At 33.8% G+C, this 23,149-nt stretch overlaps 1 protein-coding gene across 1 annotated transcript in view; it reads left to right on the forward strand.

Moving 5' to 3' along the window:
* The first annotated feature begins 3,484 nt into the window (after positions 1–3,484).
* The window catches only part of syt9a (synaptotagmin IXa), a 70,349-nt gene continuing 50,684 nt past the window's right edge, over positions 3,485–23,149 (forward strand). The window contains exons 1-2 of the mRNA XM_087293237.1: positions 3,485–3,902; positions 20,726–21,176. Coding sequence (XP_087149363.1) covers positions 3,755–3,902; positions 20,726–21,176 — 599 coding nt within the window. The 5' untranslated portion in view covers positions 3,485–3,754. The remainder of the gene's footprint in view (positions 3,903–20,725; positions 21,177–23,149) is intronic.

Consider the following 23,149-nt stretch of genomic DNA (forward strand, 5'->3'; position numbering starts at 1 on the left):
ACAATGGGAAAGATGTCGTGTTTTGCGGTAGGATGCCAAATTCGAGTCCAAAAATAGAAAACTTAACTTTTACCATACACCACACACTGCTTTAATACCGACTGCAGACGTCTTTGGCTAAAAGGGAGCTGAATGAAGTAAGGAGCTAATTAGAAATGCTGGACTCTGCAGTTCTCATGTCATATCAGGTCAGTTCACGCTATGCTGAATCAGACACATCACTCGTTTTTGATTGCAGAAATGATTTCAGCAAAAACAGTTACATATGGTTAATTAAACTGCGGACACTGAATGCTAAGAATGAAACGTGAAAGTTTATTAAGGTAAACTTAGTTTTATATTATTCACACATTCATTCAGTGACAACTTGTGACAAACTCCCTATATTGTTTACCACGGCACTTTGAATATTCGGTCTGAAATAACCTGCAAGTGTGACTTGAAAACAACATTAACACTTTATGTTGGAATTAATGTTTTTTTGACTGTGAACAATGTTGTACTTTGATAGTCATTGGCTGTTGCTAATATGATTTCGCTATTTACAGTTTGCAAATAATATTTTTATGAAATTATATTATTAAGGAGAAAGTCTGAATGTGCGAATATAAAACCAACTTTACCTTTATGTGTAGGTTCGCATACCCTGCCGTACAGGTGAAGTTCACTGTCAGAATTCAGTCGTTTTGCGTGTTGGTGATTAATTACCCAGGGCTTGTATATCGTTAGCTCCATCTTGTTTCCTTGTGTTTGGCTAGGCGGAATCTCGGTGTTTAGCTCTTGAATCTGGTCATCATGGAGCAATATTTATTGCACATGACCTCAAAGAACAACATTGTTGGCATCCAAAGACTTGTAAACCTTTAACTTCTCTCTTGTAAAATCACTTAGAGCTTTATTGAGATTGTATATTTCGGGCTGAATGCTTGGTCATTTCGTCTAATCCAATATTCATTGGGACGGAGCTATCGCAAATGGAGCTGTCAGATGAACGCCGCTTACTTTAAAGTTAATTTTGCTGAATCACTGTGCTTGTCACAGGGTGACGAGCTGTTATAATATGCTGTAAGCATTATGTAAATAATATATATAATATGTAAGTAATATATCTTATTTCTAAGACAACCACAAACTCTGCAGCGCATCTGATGTCATCCCCTCGCTGTAAATGCTAGGGCTCCCGGTTGCTTTCTGCCACCTCCCTGTGCGCGCATCCTGAATGTTTACAAACATGGTAATTGGTCTATTGATGGGGACTTTATACTGCTCAGTGCCATCTTTCGGATGAGACGTTAAACTGAGGTTGTCAAAAATACCAGGATGTCCTTCGAAAAAAAAGTAGGGGTTTTACCCAGCCCACTGGCCTCTGTCCATCATGGCCTCCTAACCATCCCCATATCATATTTGGCTTCTCCACCAATCAGCTGGTGCTGTCAACTGTCAGACACAATATGCCATTGTGTCGTGCTGCACACTGGTAGTAGATGATGAGTGGATTCCCCCCAAAAAATGTGTAAAGTGCTTTGAGTGTCCAGAAAAATACTATATGAATGTAAAGTATTATTATTATTATTATTATTATTAAACTAGGAAATGAAACAAAGTGAACACAGAAACTATGAACACTACTACTAAAAAGTAACAGACATGCATACATCTTTCTACTTGAGCAGAAACTTAAAGGATTAACAGAGAAGGGTAGATAGGGGCTTAAGATGACCTCAAGGACCTCAGAGGAGAGCAGGAAAGGACGACTAAGACTAAGAATACAGCCTGAAGGGAGCCAGGGAATGAAAAGTCTTGGTGTGGGCATTTCCAGCAAGATCTCCCGAGAAAGCATAAATATTTTACATTTTGACATTTTAGTGGCTAATTACGAATTGCATCATATGGAAATGTATGATTTCAAAAAGGAGGCATGGCACCCAACCCCACCAATCATTGGGTGATGAGCAAATCGTACTAACAGTATGAATTGGATCGTACAAATTCATACAAATTAGCCACTTAACCAAAAAGTTACGAACTGCCATGAGATTGCGTTGGAATTTTTTACTAACAATGAAACAAATTAATTTTAACAATTATTTTTTCAATTATATCACATCAACATTTAAGTCTAAATGTGAGGTAAGAGATATGTTGAAAAAAAAGAACTAGCTGTTTATTTAAAACAGAAGAGTGAAGTTTTAATTTTACAGAATAAAGAGAGACTGATTTAGAGGAAAACAGCTAAAGTTCAGAGTAAAGTTGTTTGAAATTGCTATTTTTGAACATAGTTTGATGGTAATGACAAACAGTTTTGGTCAATTGTGGATGGCCTTCTGCTTAGGGTAATTATGTGGGGAAATGCAAGCACTAAGGTCCATGATAAACTTTTAAATTTGTACTTATCTTTTTTGTTTCCACATTTTGCACTTCTGTCACCTTACCCTATAAGAAAAACCTCATGTTTAAAGATGATTTGTGTGCTGAAAGTTCAGGAAGTGCTCGCCGACGAGGTATTCATTACTTCATTACTGGTGCTTGACTAGGTCTGTGATGTTTTTTACACTAAGCATTTAGCTCTGTTGTCATTGTTAGACAGTCTCACAGACATTACTGACTTTTGATTTGGTTGACTATATGGATGGCTACTCACAAACATCAGATGTCTGGTATTAAGTAAATTGCATTCAGCAACATTATGCTCTTGTACTTCTTGCACATGTACTGTAGCATACAAGAAACTGAACAGGATTTAGTGCTGCATTTAATCAAGCAAAGCTATTTTTCATTCTTTGATCAGAAGTAAAAAAGAGCCGGAAGTGCCTTTGGAGCGCTATAATGATAACAGAATTTAGATGTTGTCTACACTGCTAGTTGAAAGAAAAAGATTCTTGAAAAAAAAAAAAAAAAAAAAAAAAAACATTGTGAGTTCTAGCAAACAATGATAAACTGACCACACTGCAAATGTGTTTTCTGCAATATTTATATTTTAAATAAATCAGTTTTTTCATTGATCTTATATTGTTTCACATCTGTGAGGACCACTCAAATTTCTTATTGAACAAATCTCCTGACCATCCATCAGGTCAGTTTTAGTGTAGCCTAATGCAAAACACATGACACAATCCCACCAAATAAAGACAACAACATGCAGAGAGTGCATAAGCCACACTCACACAAGCACACGCACACCAACACACAAAGTAAAATCACTATGCATGGTCACCCTGGTTTTGCTGCAAGATAACTATATGGGCTACTTACTGGTTTTGTGTATGAAATCTTACCTGCTGCATTATTTGTTGATTTATTTCTTCTTTTCAAAGATATATTGCGTAAAATATGTAAATGCATGTACTATGATATTTTAAAATCATGTGGACAGAGAAACACTTAAAGTCTGCGCTCTGATGAGTAATTATGTGAGGATCAGAATGTGAGCATGCGCACTGTTTTCAGCACCACGGCGAGCGTGTACTGTGAGTGCGAGCTCCTCACTTCAGTTAGCGCGCGCGTGTGTGTGAAGATTCAACCGGTGGCTTTTGATTTCTGACTCCACTCGCGTTGCGACGGGACTTCACATCGCAGACGAACTTCACTGTGTCGAGTAAACCTTAAGGAGGAATTAAAACAGGACTGAGAGAAATTTCCACGTGAAAGAGAGCCGGGTAATCTGTGGGAGTGGGATGCCGTCTGTGAGATGATGTTTCTCTGTGAGGGGATTGCGCTTTAGAAGCTCCACACTCCAGAAGGATGCTGTTGGGAAATGCCTGTCGACAGAGAGGACGAGATTTGTCAAAAAGCGCTAGAACTCTTATCGGATCTTTGTTCTAAGGGAGAGGTTCAGAACGAAAACTGTTTGGATTTCATTTATTATTTCCGAGACCTTGCCAGGCCGAGGTATTCGGACTCAGGTAGGCTCTTGCACGCTACGGTTTCCATGCGGTTATGCACCTAAGAAACATGAACAAGCTAATAGACCGAATACAATCTTTAAGTATATATTCTTAATAATGTGGCATTTTTGTCATTTGAGTTACTCATGACTTGTTTAAATGACACTCAAATGTTTGTCTTAAATGCTGAAGGAATTATATTAAGAATTCAATAAGATTAATGTTAAATAATAATCATGATTAGGATATATATATCCTAATCATGATTATTATTTAACATTAATCTTATTATATTCTTAATATAATTCCTTCAGCATTTAAGACAAACATTTGATATATATATATATATATATATATATATATATATATATATATATATATATATATATATATATATATATATGTATATATATATATGTTTGTCTAAACAAAGAGAGAGAGAGAGTTATGTTTAGTAGCTAGTATACTTTTAATCAAATTATTACATTTCATTATGTATATTGTGCTTTGCAACACAGTCTCGATTTTTTTGTCTTTCATTTTCCATTTATTTATTTTTTTTATTTTTTCATTACATTACAACCAATGTCATTACGATCAGTATATGTCATCATTATTCTGGAAAATGCTGCTCTTCATGACATGGATGAATCACTGGTGTCTGAAGATTGGATACATCAGAAATATGCCCCTAATCAAGACTTACTGTACCCCAGGAGGTTTCTGCATAATCCTCCAGAGTTGTTCCTGAAATACCATATGCAATAATAACACAAAATAAAAATAAAAAACAAACAAATAAATACATAAATAAACATAAATGTCAATATATAAATTAACAATAAAATTGTACACACCTGACTTGTAGTGAGAGATAATTGTAAAGAGGTGGAAGCACGATGAACCATTCACAGCCTCACACCAAACCTCCCCTTATTAAAATCCACACTCTTAATGTCTTGTAAGATAGCCTGACCTACATTTTATACACAGTGGGTTTCATCATCATGAACTCATTAATTCTTAATATACCATAGTAAAGCTGCAGCTACATTGTCCAGTGTGATTTTATTTCATTGTTTGCTATTTAAACTGAAAATAGCATATGTTACTTAACACAAAAAGCATGCATAAGTTGTATTTAGACACAATACACAACAATTTCCAGCAGCACAGGGTAACTAAAAAGGTGCTGTATTGGAATCTAACAGCACCTGCTGTAAAAGAGGACAGAAGTCGTTTGTGCTACACTGAGGTGTGCCTTTAGGGGATTTGGTAACCACTGTTAAATCTACCACCCACTGGTGATATTTTTTTCCTTTTGACTTTCTTTCTTTTTTATATATATATTTTTTGTTTGTTTTACAATGATTTCTCTCAATGTCAGATACAAGCATAGTTTCCACATGTATTATTTATACCATCAAAACTGTTTTTATTTTTTATTTTCTTATTTTTTATTTTTTTTTGCCAGGCAGACATATATAGTCCTTATTATAGGTTAAGATTTATATATATATATATATATATATATATATATATATATATATATATATATATATATATATATATATATATATATATATATATACTGTATATATATATATATATATATATATATATATATATATATATATATATATGATGTAAAGAGATGCAACTTGAATACACATGTAATAGGGTAATAGGGTGATTAAAATCAGATTGAACAATCACCAAACTAATATGGAAGACGAAGTGCAATCCCCTCCCCCAGCACATAGTAGCCTAAGACTCGTAAAAGCTATACAGAATCTGCATCCCTCCTGCACTCTCTGACACGCCGTGCTTCTGTAGCTGCACAGACAGATTTTCATGGTTGGTTTTGTCAGTTCATTGAGAGCCAATAGCCTGCACCTACCCCAAATCCCACAGTAGTGCTATAATAAAAGGCTACAGCTGAGGCATGTCATTTCATATTGGGTGAGTGGCATCACAAAAAAGAAAGAAAGAAAAAAAAAACTCACTGCAGCACAAAAGAGGGTGACAATGTCGGTGTCTCTGAACTATTTTATTTTTGAATGATTTTCCTCCAAAGGAAATATGTGGAAGAGGTTTTAGTTCTCAAGGTGAAATAAAAAAAAAAAGTCGGAAAAAACAGCTCATTAATGGAACAGGTCTCTATCTACAGTGAAATTAGCTTTAGAAATTCACCTATACACACTATTCAATTAAATTTCATCAAAAATGAACAATGTTGGCATTTACAGTATCCAGAAAACTTTAATTAGTTTTTAAACAAATTGTTACTTTTTTACTTTCTGGATTTTCTTTTTTCTAGGTCTTTACACAAACCATGACTGTAAAACTATTCCATCAAAGTATAAATTGAATAATACAGATTAAGATTTGCATCACATAATCAATTTTATTAACATTGCCTATGTTTCCATCCACCTATTTTATGCACATTTTGGATATGCGCATAAAAAATTGGATGATGAAAATGCCAAGGTATGCATACATTTTGAACATGCACAAAAAGTCAGGCTAAAGGATAAACTTTGATACGAAAAGATGCGCATAAACTACCATGGAAACACTTTTACTGAACAAGTGCACAATGCGCATTAAGAAAAGATCAAGTGATATTGTTATAATGAATCATGTGATGATAAAAATGTGTGTGAATGGATAAACAAGCAGTCTGACGCATTGTTAAATATCTAAAATGTTGTTTTGGTTATTCTAAAATGCTGTAACCATTACAGTATTAGTGTTATTATATTATTAATTACCTCCAGAACTGTCAAGACCATTTGCGCTGTATGTGTCATGACTTCAAACATCACCAAAATAATACATATTGGAATTTGCGTTACATAATCCATTTTATTAACATTGTTGTAAAGTACATCGTTGCACTTTACACACACGCAAGAGCAGGTTGCCAGATTGATAACACCAATATCCTGATTTAAATCGTGTTTTAAATAAAAGCAACAGCAGACGATATAATGGATATTTTCCTTATGAATATGAGTTTTTGTCTTAACCAACACCTGAGATTTATAAACAGCTTCTATTTCTTGCAGCTAAAGAACAGAAAACTGACAATGATCACCTCAGGTACACCTTATGTGCTTAATTCAGTGTTAAATGCATGCAAACAAGTTTGAATGCTATTTTACAGGACATTTATTGCCCTACTAATGAAAGCTGCAGCAGATAGTTTACCTCAGATCTTGAAAATAAAATAAACCATTTGGATTTGAAATGTAAAACTGCAGAGGTTTGGTATGTATTAATTAGATTATAAACCATATAAATTATCATGGCAAATCTTGTCACGTAGTGTTTGGACACGTGGGTTACAATGTAACATGCTCACCTAATGTTTATGTTTGTAATGTTTATGCTATTGGCTAATTAACTCTGAATCTGCGTCTCATTTCGGAGGCTGCTACTTTCCACTGGAGGTCGCATTTTCAGTTGCAGACTCATACTTTGAAAGCCTTCCTGACTGAATGAATCACACCAAGGCAACCTGTGTTGCTGAAATATAATTGGTTAAACTGACATTGGGCAGGTTAAAAGACCAAAACAAAGACAGACATTTTGGTACATTACGCACATTTTCCAATTGGAATGACTTTAGCATTGTTTTTGAGAATAACAAGAATGTTTATTTAGCATGTTTCTTAAAAAATGTATGCAAATATATTATGGTATGTGTATGCTTTAGAATAGTCAAAAACTTGCAAACAGCACCTTTAAGTAAAAGGGTAGGAGTGTCCCAGTTCTCTTTTGCATGAAGGTATAGAATTAAGGTTTAAATACCCATTGAAACAAATAAATTAAAATCACCCTATAAACAAAGTGGCATGAGAAATTTAACATTACACAAATAAAAAAAGAAAGAAATTTATTTAGTCACAAATATATATTTGTGTAATTGTCATGATCTTCATAGAAACATAAAAAAATGGCTAATGATATAATAACTGCTGCAAAAAATTGTACAACCTATTTCACGTTCTGATAGTATTACCTGATGACTTGACAGAATAGGCTAGGCAATCAGAAGTTTTTTTCTTTTTTTACAGCACATCTGGTATAATGTTAATTTTGTTTCTTGTGGCTACATCCATGAATATGAGCATCGTGTGAATACAGTACACACTATGTTTTGTGCTTCTATTTCACTTGTAACAGGAACACCTAAAAAAACTCTAAGGCTGAAAATGAACAACTTTTGTGCAAATAAAGCACAAACCAACTCGACAAACCAGGCCGATTACACAGAATGCATGGTTTACTTCTGAAAACACACGATTTTCAGTTCATTCATACAGAAGATTAGCATCAGTGCGTTACGCCCAACTTTCATATGAATGAACTGAAAATTCTCGCTCTGTGCCACTAACTGTAGCACAACATTACTTGCATTTGTTATGATCCCACACACAGTTGAAGTCATAATTATAAGCCCCCCTGTTTATTATTTTTTTTCCGCAATTTCTGTTTAATGGAGAGCATAATAGAGAGCTTAACTTAATAGTATTAATAACTCATTTTTAATAACAGATTTATTTTATTTTTGCCATGATGACAGTAAATAATAATTGACTAGACATTTTTTCAAGACACTTCTATACAGCTTAAAGTGACATTTAAAGGCTTAACTAGGTTAATTAGGTTAACTAGGCAGGTTAGGGTAATTAGGCAAGGATTTGTATAACAATGGTTTGTTCTGTAGACCATCGAAAAAATATATAGCTTGAAGCGGCTAATAATTTTGTCCTTAAAATGTTATTTATTTTTTTATTAAAAACTGCTTTTATTCTAGCCAAAATAAAACAAATAATACTTCATCCAGGAAAAAAAAAAAAAAATAAATATATATAAATAAATAAATATATATATATATATATATATATATATATATATATTATCAGACATACTGTGAAACTTTCCTTGCTCTGTTAAACATCATTTTGGAAATATATTTATTCATTCATTTTTTTGTCGGCTTAGTCCCTTTATACTGTAAATCCGGGGTCGCCACAGCGGAATGAACTGGCAACTTATCCAGCGCGTTTTTATGCAGCGGATGCCCTTCCAGCCGCAATCCATCTCTGGGAAACATCCACACACACATTTACACACACACTCATACACTACGGACAATTTAGCCTACCCAATTCACCTGTACTGCATGTCTTTGGACTGTGGGGGAAACCGGAACACATATATATATATAAATCAAAGTGGGGCTAATAATTCTGACTTCAACTGTATGTACTGTACCTTTAAAAACAGTCACATTTCAATAATGTACATTACAAGATACCCTGTTCTGCTATTGTTAGTATACCTACACTGTTTTTGTGAAGACATAAAGAACTCTAAAACAGCATGCTTGTTTCAGTAAAATCATTTTAAATTTTTTTGTCACATTTTCTATGGCTGCTTTTCACATTTCCGAGTGTCTCAGTAGCGGAAGGCTTCATGGTTGGGTATACTTAGAGCACAGTGAATGGGAGAGTACAACAAATATTTTTTTTTACAATACTATTTGCTAGAATAATAAAAGACAAATGCCACAATGGGGTTTAGAAAAAGGGGAAAAAATTGTGTGAGACTGATGATGGCTGCCAAGGAAAGAATAATGTTTACTAACAGCCCCTTAGACGCAGCATTAGAAAAACTTTTGCAAATATTTGAAAATATTTAAAAAAAGAAGAATAAAATTGAAGGGGGCTATTAATTCTGACTTCAACTATATATATATATATATATATATATATATATATATATATATATATATATATATATATATATATATATATATATATATACAGTTGAAGTCAGAATTAATAGCCCCCTTCAATTTTTTTCTTCTTTTTTTAAATATTTTCCAAATTATGTTTAACAAAGAAAGAGAATTTTCACAGTATGATAATATTTTTTCTTCTGGAAAAAGTCTTATTTGTTTTATTTCGGCTAGAATAAAAGCAGTTTTAATTTTTTTAAACACCATTTTAGGGACAAAATTGTTAGCCCTTATAAGCTATTTTTTTTCTCCAAAGTCTACAAAACAAACCATTATTATACAATAACTTGCCTAATTACCCTATTATGCCTAGTTAACTTAATTAACCTAGTTAAGTCTTTAAATGTCACTTTAAGCTGTATAGAAGTGTCTTGAAAAATATCTAGTAAAATATTATTTACTGTCATAATGGCAAAGATAAAATAAATCAGTTATTAGAGATGAGTTATTAAAACTATTATGATTAGAAATATGTTGAAGAAATCTGCTCTCCATTAAATAGAAATTGATATATATATATATATATATATATATATATATATATATATATATATATATATATATATATATATATATATATATATATATATATATATATTTTTTTTTTTTTTTTGATGCAAAATTGATTTAATAATTTAATAAATGAATATAAATATTTATATAAATCAAAATATTAAAAACTTAAGATTATGACCATTAAATGTGTCATAACAATCTTTGTGAAAAGGGTCCATTGTTAACACTGCCAGTTCAGATCAGGGTATGTTTTAGTGTTGGTGTTATTAGTGTCATTTTGCCACATAGCAGTAAAACAAATATAATTTATGGAATGTATAATAGTTCTGGTGATGTACAGAAATCAGTATAAATAATATATTCATAGGTTTTACTGTAGGGAAAACTGGAAAAAACAAACAAACAAAAAATAACAATATATATAGACATAATTTACTGTAACTTCTAAATTGTTGATACACTTATTCCTAAGCATAAATATAAAGCTTTATGGTTTACCTCTTTTCTTTGCATCTTTTATAGTGCTGGGTATTGCAACCAGTTTGGCAATTCAATTGTATTTGATGTTTTGTAATCATTTTGATTTGATTCATTTAACTTTTGATCTGATTTAATACATTTCGTTATCAATATTTAATTCACACTTTTATTTAATTTTGCAAAACACAATCATGCTTAATCACATTTAATCACTTTTGCTGTGGATAACAAACACTGTAGCAGCAATTCATAAATCTCTCCAAGCTATTCACACAAAGTAAGCATAAACTTGAACTTGAAAACAACAGTGGTTTTATCGACCTCATCTTTACCACCACCATTAACTTTGAACTTTAAATGCTTTCACAGCAGGCTTTCCTTTTAAATGTGCTGACTTCAATTGTCTATTGTAACCCTCTTCCAGTTCATTCATTCATTCATTCATTCATTCATTCATTCATTCATCCATTCATCCAGTAAGTGGATCAAATAAACATCAAGGGTGAGAAGCAAAGTACAGCTAATTTTCAAATCCACTTAAAGCACACACATTAACAATCAATTTAAGTTTTACAAATTGATGTTGTTTCTTTCAAATTAATATATATATATATATATATATATATATATATATATATATATATATATATATATATATATATATATATATATATATATATATATATATATTTATTTATTTTTTTAATTTTTTTTTTTAACTCAATTTTAATGTTAATAACAATGCATGTGCTAGTACATTTTGCAAACAGGCTTACAATTTCGCTGGGTGGACAATCTTATACCTGATCTAGAAAGCAACAATTTAAAGACACTCAAGCAATCACCTATAAATTCCCTAGTATCCACCGGACAATTAACTGATAACCACCAACAAAACACCAAGAAACCAGCAGCTTCGAAAGGGTGGGTAATCTTAGTTAGGGATATCTTATCTCAAGTTTGTTACAAGTGAGGTCACAGTTTATAATGAGATTTTTTAGAAGAACCTCAGTATAATTTGATTGGAAAATTGCCTTTCTTATTTTATTGATTTTATTTTGTTTACACATATTATATATTTTCTGGCCACCATGACATTGGACAAAACAAACATACACGTGTGCTTTAACTAACCAGCCAAATTATGGTTCCATAATATTAGTACAATTTTTATTTATTAATTTTGGTGTCTCTTTTTATCTTAGAATAGTGCAGAGAGGGAAAGTAGAAGTGAGAGAAGAGGACTGAGATCATGACCCTGCCAGACAGCCGCTTTCATATGCCTTGAGCCATACGAGCCATGCACAGTTCACTGCACAGTTTTCACAAGATTTTACTCAGGAGGTCATTTTACAAACATTGTTTTGCTGTTTAAGATGGTACCTTTTAAAATTTCAGCTGAAATCAAACATTAATGAATGTTGTTCCCCAATAGCTTGGCTACGATTGAATAAGCAAATGAATCAAAGCTCATTTGGCCAGTCGTACGCTAATAGTGTTTTTTGCTCCATGTGAGATCAGGACATTCAGACCAAGTGGCTGTGTAAACTATAATTAAATAATCAGCAGCATGAAGCTGGAGTAAAAAGAAAAGAGGCAAAACAATCATTATGCTGGATCTCACTGTGCCAGAATGGTTGTGTTTTTTTGTGAATGCCAGGGTAACAATTTCATTTCTATTGGAGGACAGATGATCAAACAGTTTTTTTTTCTTTTTTTTTAAGAATAGACTTGATTACTGTGTACCAAGTGCACAGTATAATTTTGCAGTTCTGTTTTTTTAAGAAGGTATTTTATACTATAACCAACATTTGGATTTTTTCATTGAACAGAAAGAGCCAAATGTTTATTTATTTATTATTCGCAGTTCCACTTTGTAAAATGAGTAATGGAATCAAAACCACTCACTGATAAAACTTTGACATGCTGCAAGGGCTGGGCGATAAAATTGGTATCGATATTTGTAGATTGAGCACCATTGTCAATAATGATAAAAAAGATTTGGTATGAAGTTTCAGTGTGAAGGCTATAGTTTTATTATAATATGGTTGCTGAGAGTGCGCCTTAGAAGCAATACCAATACGCTTAGGATTTAAGTTTGTCATTTCCAATGGAGACGCGTGACTTGCACGTCATACACAATGCATTTTCTAGATACACCTAGTTAAAGAAATTAAAAAATTTAAGTAAAAAAAAAAGTTTTTTGAATTTCACAAGCGCACCTGACCTCATGCAAGTAGAACTAACCAACGTGCTTCACACTTTATATTGAATATACACATTTCAGTATAAAGGCAGACTAATTACCTCAGACAAACACAGTACATACAAACACTGCATTGCTTTTTACTTTTCTCCATAAACCTGCATCAGATCTGCAGCAACGATTTGTTCGTTTGACATCCTTTAAAAAAAGGGTTGATGGACGCCTAGTTTTGAAAGAAGCCCAAGCACAACAGGTCAGAGTAATAACACATGTGAAAATGACTGGCTTTTTGGTTTCTTTTCTTTCTTTTCTTTTCTTCTCCCCATCTGATTTTTTTTTTTTTAGCATTAGTGGTAATATAGTTTTAAACTTTACAATTTGTAATCTTGCAGTATGTATTTGAATAATGATGGTTAGTTCCTTTACTTGAAAGCTCAGATTTGATTATCATAATGTGTTTTCTTTACAGAGTTTGAGGTTTACTGTATCATTATTATTGAAACCTTACAGATGTTAATCTACCTTTACCATTGCACACACAACATTGTAACATTTAATTTATCAAGCTTAGGAGTCTCTTTAACACTTATGTTTAGTCATTCATTCTTTTTTTTTTTTTTTTGGCTTAGTCCCTTTATGATTCTTTGGTCACCTCAGCGGAATGAACCACCAACTTATCCAGCATATGTTTTACCTAGCAGATGCCCTTCCCGCTCAAACCCATCACTAGATAGATATTTTGTTTAAGTATTTTTGTTCTTGACTTTTAAAACTATTTGCCTTAGTATTGTAAATTAAAAATAAAGTAGTTAAATAACCAAAAATCCTAATATTCCTAATATATTGTTAAAAATATTCAATAATTATTAATATTGAATAATATGAAAGAAGATATTGTGATTTTTTTTGCAATATTGCCCAGCCCTAGCTATAACACACAAAGGATGAATAGCCATTTGGCCATTTGGTACTGTCAAATGTTGTAGTACAGTAAAATGTTCGATATTCAAAACAAAAGAAAGAGCCATCATGTTATCATAGTTTTCATTCCTTTCTTAAACTCTAATTAATCTTTTTTTTTTCTTTGTTGTTCCACTTTGTAAAATGAGTAATGAAGTCAAAGTGTACAAGAAAACCACTCACTGATTAAACTTTCACATGTTATAACACACAAAGAGTGAATAGTCATTTGGTACTTTCAAATGTTGCAGTCCAATAGAATGTTCAATATTCAAAAAACATTTTTCATGTTTCCTGGATCTCATTGAAATGCCTCTTTAGCAAATCTCTCAAGAGGAAAATGCAATTTGAGTGCTACCAAAGAGATAATGACGCTTATTAGAGCTTTTCAAGCAACCTGGAGACAAACTGAACCATATTAGGTAAAGAAAAAGCTCTCCTCTCTCCCTCTCTCTCTCTTGAACATCGAAAATGATAACAGAAACAATATAAAAACAGCTTTAATTTTCACTCTTATTGCCACAAAACTACATGCCAAACCCTTTAAACTTGTTTTAGAAAATAATATTTTATTTGTATCACCTTCAAATATATGTATATAGGAGGCAGTGTTTGAATATCTTCTGGTCGCTTTTCTTCAATTACACAAACACTACCTGACACAAATCTTGTCGCCAAGTTTTAGGGACAACAAATAATGACTTGCCTTCTAGTTGATTGTTTGGTAGAAATGGCTTATATAAAAGGCAAAGGCCTCTAATTACGTTTATTTTACCAAAATAAAATTTGATCATGCTCGATTTTTAATGATTTAATTAGGACAGTTAGGTCTGGCTGTGTAATATACGGTATAATGTACAGTATAAAATATAAAGTCATGATGCAGTGGAAAAACAATTAATATAGTGTATGACTCCCATGAGAAGGCAACGCGGTGGCACAGTGGGTAGCATGTTTGCTTCACAGCAAGAAGGTCACTAGTTTGAGCCTCGGCTGGGTCAGTTGGCATTTTTCTGTGGAGTTTGCATCTTCTCCCCGTGTTCACGTGGGTTTCGTCTGGGTGCTCTGGTTTCTCCCACAAGTCCAAAGACATGTGGTATAGGTGAATTGGGTAAGCTAAAATTGACCGTAGTGTATGTGTGTAAATGAGCGTGTATGGATTTTCCCAGTGATAGGTTGCAGCTGGAAGGGCATACGCTGCACAAATATCTTGATACTTCAGGCTGTTGATGTTGCCATCCACCATGCAGATGTTTTGTAGGCCCTCATACTGAATGTAACCCCAAGCCATGATTTTTCCTTTACAATACTTGACTGATTTCTGTGAGAATCTTGGGTCCATGCGAGTTCCAATAGGACAGTATTTGTCATGTTTGGGATGCAGTTCAACAGATGATTAATTGGAAAATCTACCTTCTGACACTTTTTTCCAAACTACAAGTCTAGTTATTATTTGTTTCTCTTACAACTGGGAACAATGACAAGACTTTTTACAGGTAGTGTACTGTAATGTTTAAGCGTGAGGTCAGTAAGTGGTGTTTTCTGTCCGTTTAAGTGCATTTGACCACAAATGCTTTTGACCACAAATGTTTTTGACTACCCCTGGAAGTGATAGAAAATGGACAATCTCAAATATACCCATATTTAACATTGCCCACTAAAAATCCATACCAGGTTTAAACAGGACCTTACATGTATAATGCATCAGAATATCTCAGCATTTCACAGTATCACTGGTTAGTCAAATACTAAACTAAATTGGTTAAATCGTCAGCATTTCCTGTGTGTTCAACAGTGTTAACACAAACGCATTCACACAGGCAGCTGCAGCACAGTGGGATTCTCAGCTCCAAGGCTCTTTGAAGCTCTTTGTGTGCTGGAATGTTTCTGTGGGTTACTAGATATGAGCCATTGTGGTGCTTTCACTTTGAAGTGTAACTGACACACTCACTGGACTGAAATGAGTCGGGCTGCTTTAGAGGACTCTGCACAGAGGCAGCCCAAATCAAATAGCGTTTGGCAGATATTGAATGCTTGAGAGATGAGCTGTACAAAGAAGTGGAAAGGGAACAAAAGCTGATCCATTAAACAGTCCAGGTGTAGTTCTTTCTAGGTGCCATAAAAATCTGTTGATGTAGTTATTACGTATCTGAGGGACTGTGGCTGTTGAACATATACAGGTCTGATTACAAATGGTGAGAATTTGAGTGTACTTGTATAACAGTTGTTATTATTAAAAGATTATGATTATCATGCCATCGAATAGGTTAATTTCGATATCACAGTGCGTTGACAATGCTTTCCATACATAATTAGATTTTTTTTCTTAACAAAACAATATTTTTTATTAAAATTTATAATATATTTATATATTATTTGTAATACAATTTTGTCCTTTTATACAAGCAGTCTGATATATGAACTGTATCTTTAATTTGACCTGCTCAAAGCAAACACTCTTTTTGAATGTATCAAACAAAACTCCAATACATGCACAGAAGACAGCATGAGCATTTATAGAAAATAAAATAATCTAAATATTATCCTGCTTGTTTTTTGAGCACTGTCAAGTGAGGTCTTACACCCCTATGATTGGTCATTGTTTTCATACACTCAACAGAAAAGGCTGTGATTGGCTTCAAAAATGAAAGCGCTGTTCCCCAATGAGTGACGTGAGAAGAACAGCCATGATTACAGTCTATATGCGCATAATACGAGGTTATCAAAGGTAATCTATAATAGACACAGTGGAGAAAACTTGCACCCCAAGCATGGTCGTGTCTGGATCCACAAGTATCGCTTTAACAGCCAAGAAGAGAGGAAAAGTTACCTCACGAACATGCCAGTGGGTCAGTTGCCCAAATTGAGAGAGAGAGAGAGAGAGACGCAGAGATAGATTTTGTACAGCTTTTCTACCTAGTAGTGAAATAGTGGCTTGTGTGCTGTGTCTTCTTCAGTATAAATGAAAGACTGTCCAGCAAACTCACAAGGAGTTGAACTGTGCATAATTATCTGCCTTTTAAGTAGAAGAAGCATCTTATTTACTCACCCTCACCTCCCCTGAAATAGTATTCTACTGCGACATCGCGCATAGGAGATAAATGCTGTTAGTATGTAAAAATCGGTCATGATCTATTACTGAACCGATATCGAATTGTCCCCATCTGCATGTCAACGCACGCCTCCCACCAGTGCTGATATACAGCCATATCGCACTGCTACTCATGTGATATTGCTCATATATATATGTCTTTAATCTAAACTGAGAAAGTATGATTGAACCTCAAACTTTATCCACAAGGCTATCCCAAAGTTTAGTAGCCAGATATGAAAACAATCCACCACTTTAAGTGAACTTTGCTACTACCATAAGCCCTGAAATTTGAGATATTAAAGAGTGGGTTGCATTGTAGTGAGACCAAATGCTTGATAGAGCCACTGGAGTAAAACCATTTATAGCCTTGTAGGTGAGTGGCAACATTTTATAATCAATACAGAACTAAACAGGTAGCTAGTGTACAGTAAGTTAGAATGATTTTGGGTGACATGATCATATTTTCTTGAGCTGGTAAGAACTCTCAGCTGTGTTTTGCACTAGTTTATCTTATTTATAGGATGCTAGAGCAATTCAGTTAAGTAATCTAGTCTAAAGGTCATGACTCATGAAAGTAACTTTTCGGCATCTGCGATGTAAATAGTCTGTTTTTGTGATATGGGAGACATGATTTTCAAGTGCTGAGTTGCTGTCTATTATAATAATCAGGTTTTGAATGTAGAACTAATGCTAACTGCATCCTTCTAATTGCAGATTGAGGTCTGTTGGGTAAAGGGTATGAGTAGTTTGTTTGTCTCGATTTAATAGAAGAAAATTGTTGGTCATCTAGTCATTTGTATCTTTAACCCACTTAGTTATCTTTTTCTGGCATTTTATTAGGTTTTGTTGAATTATATAACTGCATTTCAAGGGCAGCATCCACTGAATATTGGAAATAGAAATGAGCCTATGACTAATCCTTGAGGCACTCCACACTTCACTTGCATTGCATTTACCAGTTTACATCTACAAAAGAATAACAGACATATAGTTATGGTTTAAACCATAAACTACCCTGAACATCTGCAAATTAAATAATAGATAATATTATAGTCTATATATAGTGTCAAATGCATTTTTTTTTACACAGGGATTTTTTCTTCCCCTGTAATACAGCATACATGTGATAAAGTATTACTATAGAAGCATGAAAATACTCTTAGTTAACAAGATCTTATAGATATAGATCTTATCTTATAGTTTGCTAATGCTTATTACATCAACATATAATAAACTGTAATAGTAATGTTTGTTATATGTTAATGCTTATTACAAAAATGGTTATTGCTACCAGTAACTTATTAACCAAAGTTAAAAATATCTACATTAAATCTATTTTTATAACATGTACAAAATCTTAAATATCAAATTACCAATTCACTAAATATCATTAACAAGTTTATTTTTTTTATTTTTATTTTTTTCATGTATTTGTTCCACAAAACTACATAAATGTTTCCATGCTGTATTGTAATGTACATTTATGTTAGTCCCAGACAACTGGGGGACATTTAAGAATTGCATGGTTCAAATTTTACTGTTGAAAATGGATAAGAATCATGTTGATGTAACTGCTACAAGTAACTATGACTAAAGTGCTTACTGCTTTTATTTTGGATTAGTTTGACAACTAACTGTAAATATTCCAGGAACTAATCTGGAACCTTCACCAATTAATGACATTGTGAAATAACCAATAGCAAAGGTGATGATAAAGTGTTTGCAGTCATTACTGTCATTACATAATGCAGTTTACGCTGCGGTGCGTGGTCTAACAGGGTTGTGCTTATTCTATTAATGAGGTATGGGTGTGTTTTGAGCATGATGTACATTTAGCCAATCAGAGCCTCATCTCCTATTCCCTTTACAAGTCAGTTGTGTTGTGCCATGGCACATTTGCTATTTACATGGCAGACTTTGTAAGTAGAAAAACTGAATGCTACACTAGCAAGAAAACAGTTAAACAGATTATCTGAACGTGAACGAGCCTCCTCCATTTGGCCTCTTTACTTTCTTTTTACTTTACTTTTACTCTTTACTTTACTCCTTTACTTTTGTGGATAGCAAAAGGGTGGAAACTCACTCCACTGAAGACATCCATAAATCCTATTTTATGCCCCATATGGTGATGCACACGTCTCCAAAACCCGACATGTGGACAAATCTAAACTTGTTTTTATTAAAACAAATATAAATATGTATATAATAATACTGCTAGTAATAATAAAACAATATGCAAATTCACATTAATAAACTAAAAGCCCCTTAACATAAAGGCATGGAGGCAGTGTGTGTTTTTTTTTATTTTTATTTATTTTTATCAATGTAGTAAATACATTTTTTTGTAACATTTTAATCCTTTTTTTCATATGTAATGATATTTGTGTTTTGCTGTACTTCCTGTGTGTATTAAGCAATGTGTTAGTGTTTTGGGCTACAAAGGCCTGCCAACTGAATTGGCTCTTTTATTGTCTCTCCAATCCACCTATAGCTGGTGGTTGATAAGCGCACTGGAGTTGTTGTTCTGTGGCTGTCGTTGCATCATCCAAGTGGATGCTGCACATTGGTGGTGATGCGGCGAGACTGTGAAGCAAATAGTTTAGTTAATGGTTTGTTAACAGCATGATATGTGACTTAAAATAAAGCGTTACCATCAATTTTAACATTTATATATTTGACAGAAAGCTTTGCTAGTAAATACACTTGGTACAATATAGGTGTACAGTGTTTCAGGAAAGTGTCAAAACTGTCATGAGGACACTGTCATGTGAAGTATCTGTAGGTATAAGTACAGCCTGAGATGATGATAAAATGATAAAAAGGAGGCTAAAATGTAAGATGAAAGTCCCTGCTTTTAGTGTTCTGTGTGAGGGTTTCCTTTTTTACAGTTCAACCCTAATTAACTAAAGTTCCTAATTTTAATTAAAGTTCAGGGATTTCATTAGAGTCACTAGTGGTTAATGCCTATCATCACAGTGACAATACACAATGTTTCACACCGCAGTGGCTTAAAATAGGCATTCATTTAGAAGTCTAGGGAATACAGCTCAATAAGGCTTTATATTAATGAAGGAAGCTAGGGACGCAATTTATGGAAATCGGAACTAGGGAACTGCACAAACTGAAAATTATTTAATATCAAAGTAAAGCAGGTGCTGCATGCATAAAAGCAAACACTACTCTCTGTATAAGAGAGTAAAATGTAGTAAATGGCAACTTACAAGAGCTCTGAAGGCTTGATTTTTTTTAAAGCACTTTGATTTTTTGAGTGCATGTTCAAACATCTTTAGACTGAATTGCTGTGAGCGAATTTACAGTTCTTGTGATGAAATGTTCCATATGATATCTGCAGTTTCTCTCTTTGTTGTACATTTTTTCTGTTATAAGGCTGTCACAGCTGTACTAACAACAGAGGGTGAAGATTGTTTTTTATTCTTCTTGGTGAATCCAGTGTTACTCCTACCATCTGTCTAAGTGTTCAGTGCTACTTTAACAACAAACAGCTCTACTAAATCTTGCTTTCTTTACTCTTCTGAAGGTAAAACATAAGTAATGTGTTGTTCAAATAGATATATCCATGTCTAGGCATATATTTTAATCATTTTCAACTTTAAATGACAACTTTTTTATTCCAGATTTAGAAGATATGTTACAATAAAACAAATATGGCTTTTTAATTAAACATTTACTTAAGAAAAATCCAAGTGCTCTTTTAAATTTTTCCACATGTGGCCTATATTTCTGTCTCACCCACTTTTTTTCCCTCCTAGATATATCCATTAGTCTGCTGTCATTGGTGGTGACCGCTTGTGGCTTGGCCCTGTTTGGCGTTTCCCTGTTTGTATCATGGAAATTGTGCTGGATTCCATGGCGCGAACGAGGCCTCTCTCCAGGCACCAAGGAGGGACATCCAGACCCCCCTCATCCTCCTCCTCCACCCCTTCAACCCCAGCCCATCTATACCGAGGTGGACGCCACCCTCGACCGCCGGAGTAATGCCCGCTCTTCAGTGGTAAAGGAGACCACAGTGCCGCCCACACCAGTCTCTCCAGCGGTTCCAGGATCTCCTCCTGCCGTGCCAGTGCCTGAGGCAGCCCTTAAAATAAGCCACACTTCACCTGATATTCCGCTGGAGGTGGAATCAAAGACTCAAGAGAATGGTGTCCATGGAAACACACGTATGCAGAGGCAAATCACGGATCCCTCCTCGACCTGTGTCAGGTAAGTCAACCTTCTATAATTACTTTAATGGATTCTGGTAAAACGTCATTCTCTCTGCAATTGGACTGGCTGAGAGGTCAGTCTGGTCTCTAATCAGAGTTTATCTCTAAGTGCCTCTGCGGTAGAGGACACTGACCTCATAAAAATACAGTTTTCACTCTAGAACTCCACAGATTTAAGGCAAATCCATTGGTTTGCTATTTTCTTGCCACCTTATAATAACACCTTAAAATATCAAGAACATTATGGGATGGAATTAATTAATGGTAAGTATCTATTTTTGAGAAATCTATAGTACAATTTAATTGTTTTATTTACAAAATGTAAAGTTTTAATTACAAAATAGCATTAGTTTGTGTAATCTTTTATATATTAGGCCGACTATTGCACTTTATACTTAACTTTATATACTATTTCTTGTGGCATCATTTTAAATTATACCATAAGATTTATTTTTTATGTGTCCTTTTTTTTTGCCAGAGATGGCAAATATTCTCATTTTTACTACAGAAGATGTGCTGAAAAAACTGTTGCATCTTGCTAATAACAGACTGCTTTGCTTTTATTAGTACATAACTGTTATTTAGAGTTAAATTGTTGTAGTTATTCATAATTTAAGTGAATTGTTGACTGTAACAAGGACAAAAAAAAAAAAAGGGTTCAATATTATTGTGTTGGTGTAATCTTTTAATATTGGATCATTGGAGCATTGGTGCATTTTTTATAATTTTTCACCAATATTTTATAAATAAATAAATAACTACATCTCTAATAACTCATTTATTTTTTCTTTGCCATGATGACAGTAAATAATATTTTACTACATATTTTTAAGACACTTCTATACAGCTTACAGTCACATTTATAGGCCTAAGTAGGTTAAATAAGTTCACTATGCAGATTCGGGTAATTAAGCCAGTCATTCTATAACAATGTTTTGATCTGTAAACTGTTTTTAAAAATAATCAGCTTAAAGGGGCTAAAAATTTTGACCTTAAAATGTTTTTTAAAAAATTAAAAACTACTACTATTCTAGCCGAAATGAAACAAATAAGACTTTCTCCAGAAGAAAAAATATTATCAGACATACTGTAAAAATTTCCTTGCTTTCATTCATTAATTTATTCATTTTAATTTCGGCTTAGTCCCTTCATTAATCCAGGGTCGCCACAGTGCAATGAACCGCCAACTTATCCAGCACATTTTTTACGCAGCAGACGCCCTTTCAGCTGCAACCCATCTCTGGGAAACATCCATACACTCTCATACTCTATGGACAATTTAGTTTACCCAATTTACCTGTACTGCATGTCTTTGGACTGTGGGGGAAATAGGAGCACCTGGAGGAAACCCACACAAACGCAGGGAGAACATGCAAACTCCTCAGAGAAACGCCAACTGACCCAGCCGAAGCTTGAACCAGCTACCTTCTTGCTGTGCGGTGACAGCACTACCTTCTGCGCCAATGCGTCACCATTTCCTTGCTCTGTTAAACATAATTTAGGAAATATTAAAAAAAGGAAAAAAAATCAAAAGGGGGGGGCTAACAATTTTGACTTCAACTGCACATACATACAAACATACATATGAGCAATATCACACGAGTAGCAGTGCAATGTGGCTGTGTACCAGTGTGCGTGCCTCAAAACCACAGGCCGTGTGCCTTAGTGTCCCAACAATGATGATATACAGCCATATCGCACTGCTACAAGTGTGATATTGCATTTATACAACAGTTTGACAACATAATTGTGTATATAAAAAAGAAAATCAAACATGGAGACGCTCAAAAACCGTTTTGTCAAAAGGAACAACTTTCTTCATAGACATCTGCAGCTGACTGACAGAACAGCAGAAACCATTGCTAATTTAACATTGTCACGTTAGAGCTATTTGAATGATTCTCTAGCGTAATATCGAAAGTGATGACATAACAGGTGATTTTGTTTACATTTTAAAATTTAAATGTCATG

Source organism: Danio rerio, chromosome 18 (assembly GCF_052040795.2).
Source record: "Danio rerio strain M-AB ecotype USA chromosome 18, GRCz13ab, whole genome shotgun sequence".
NCBI lineage: Eukaryota > Metazoa > Chordata > Actinopteri > Cypriniformes > Danionidae > Danio > Danio rerio.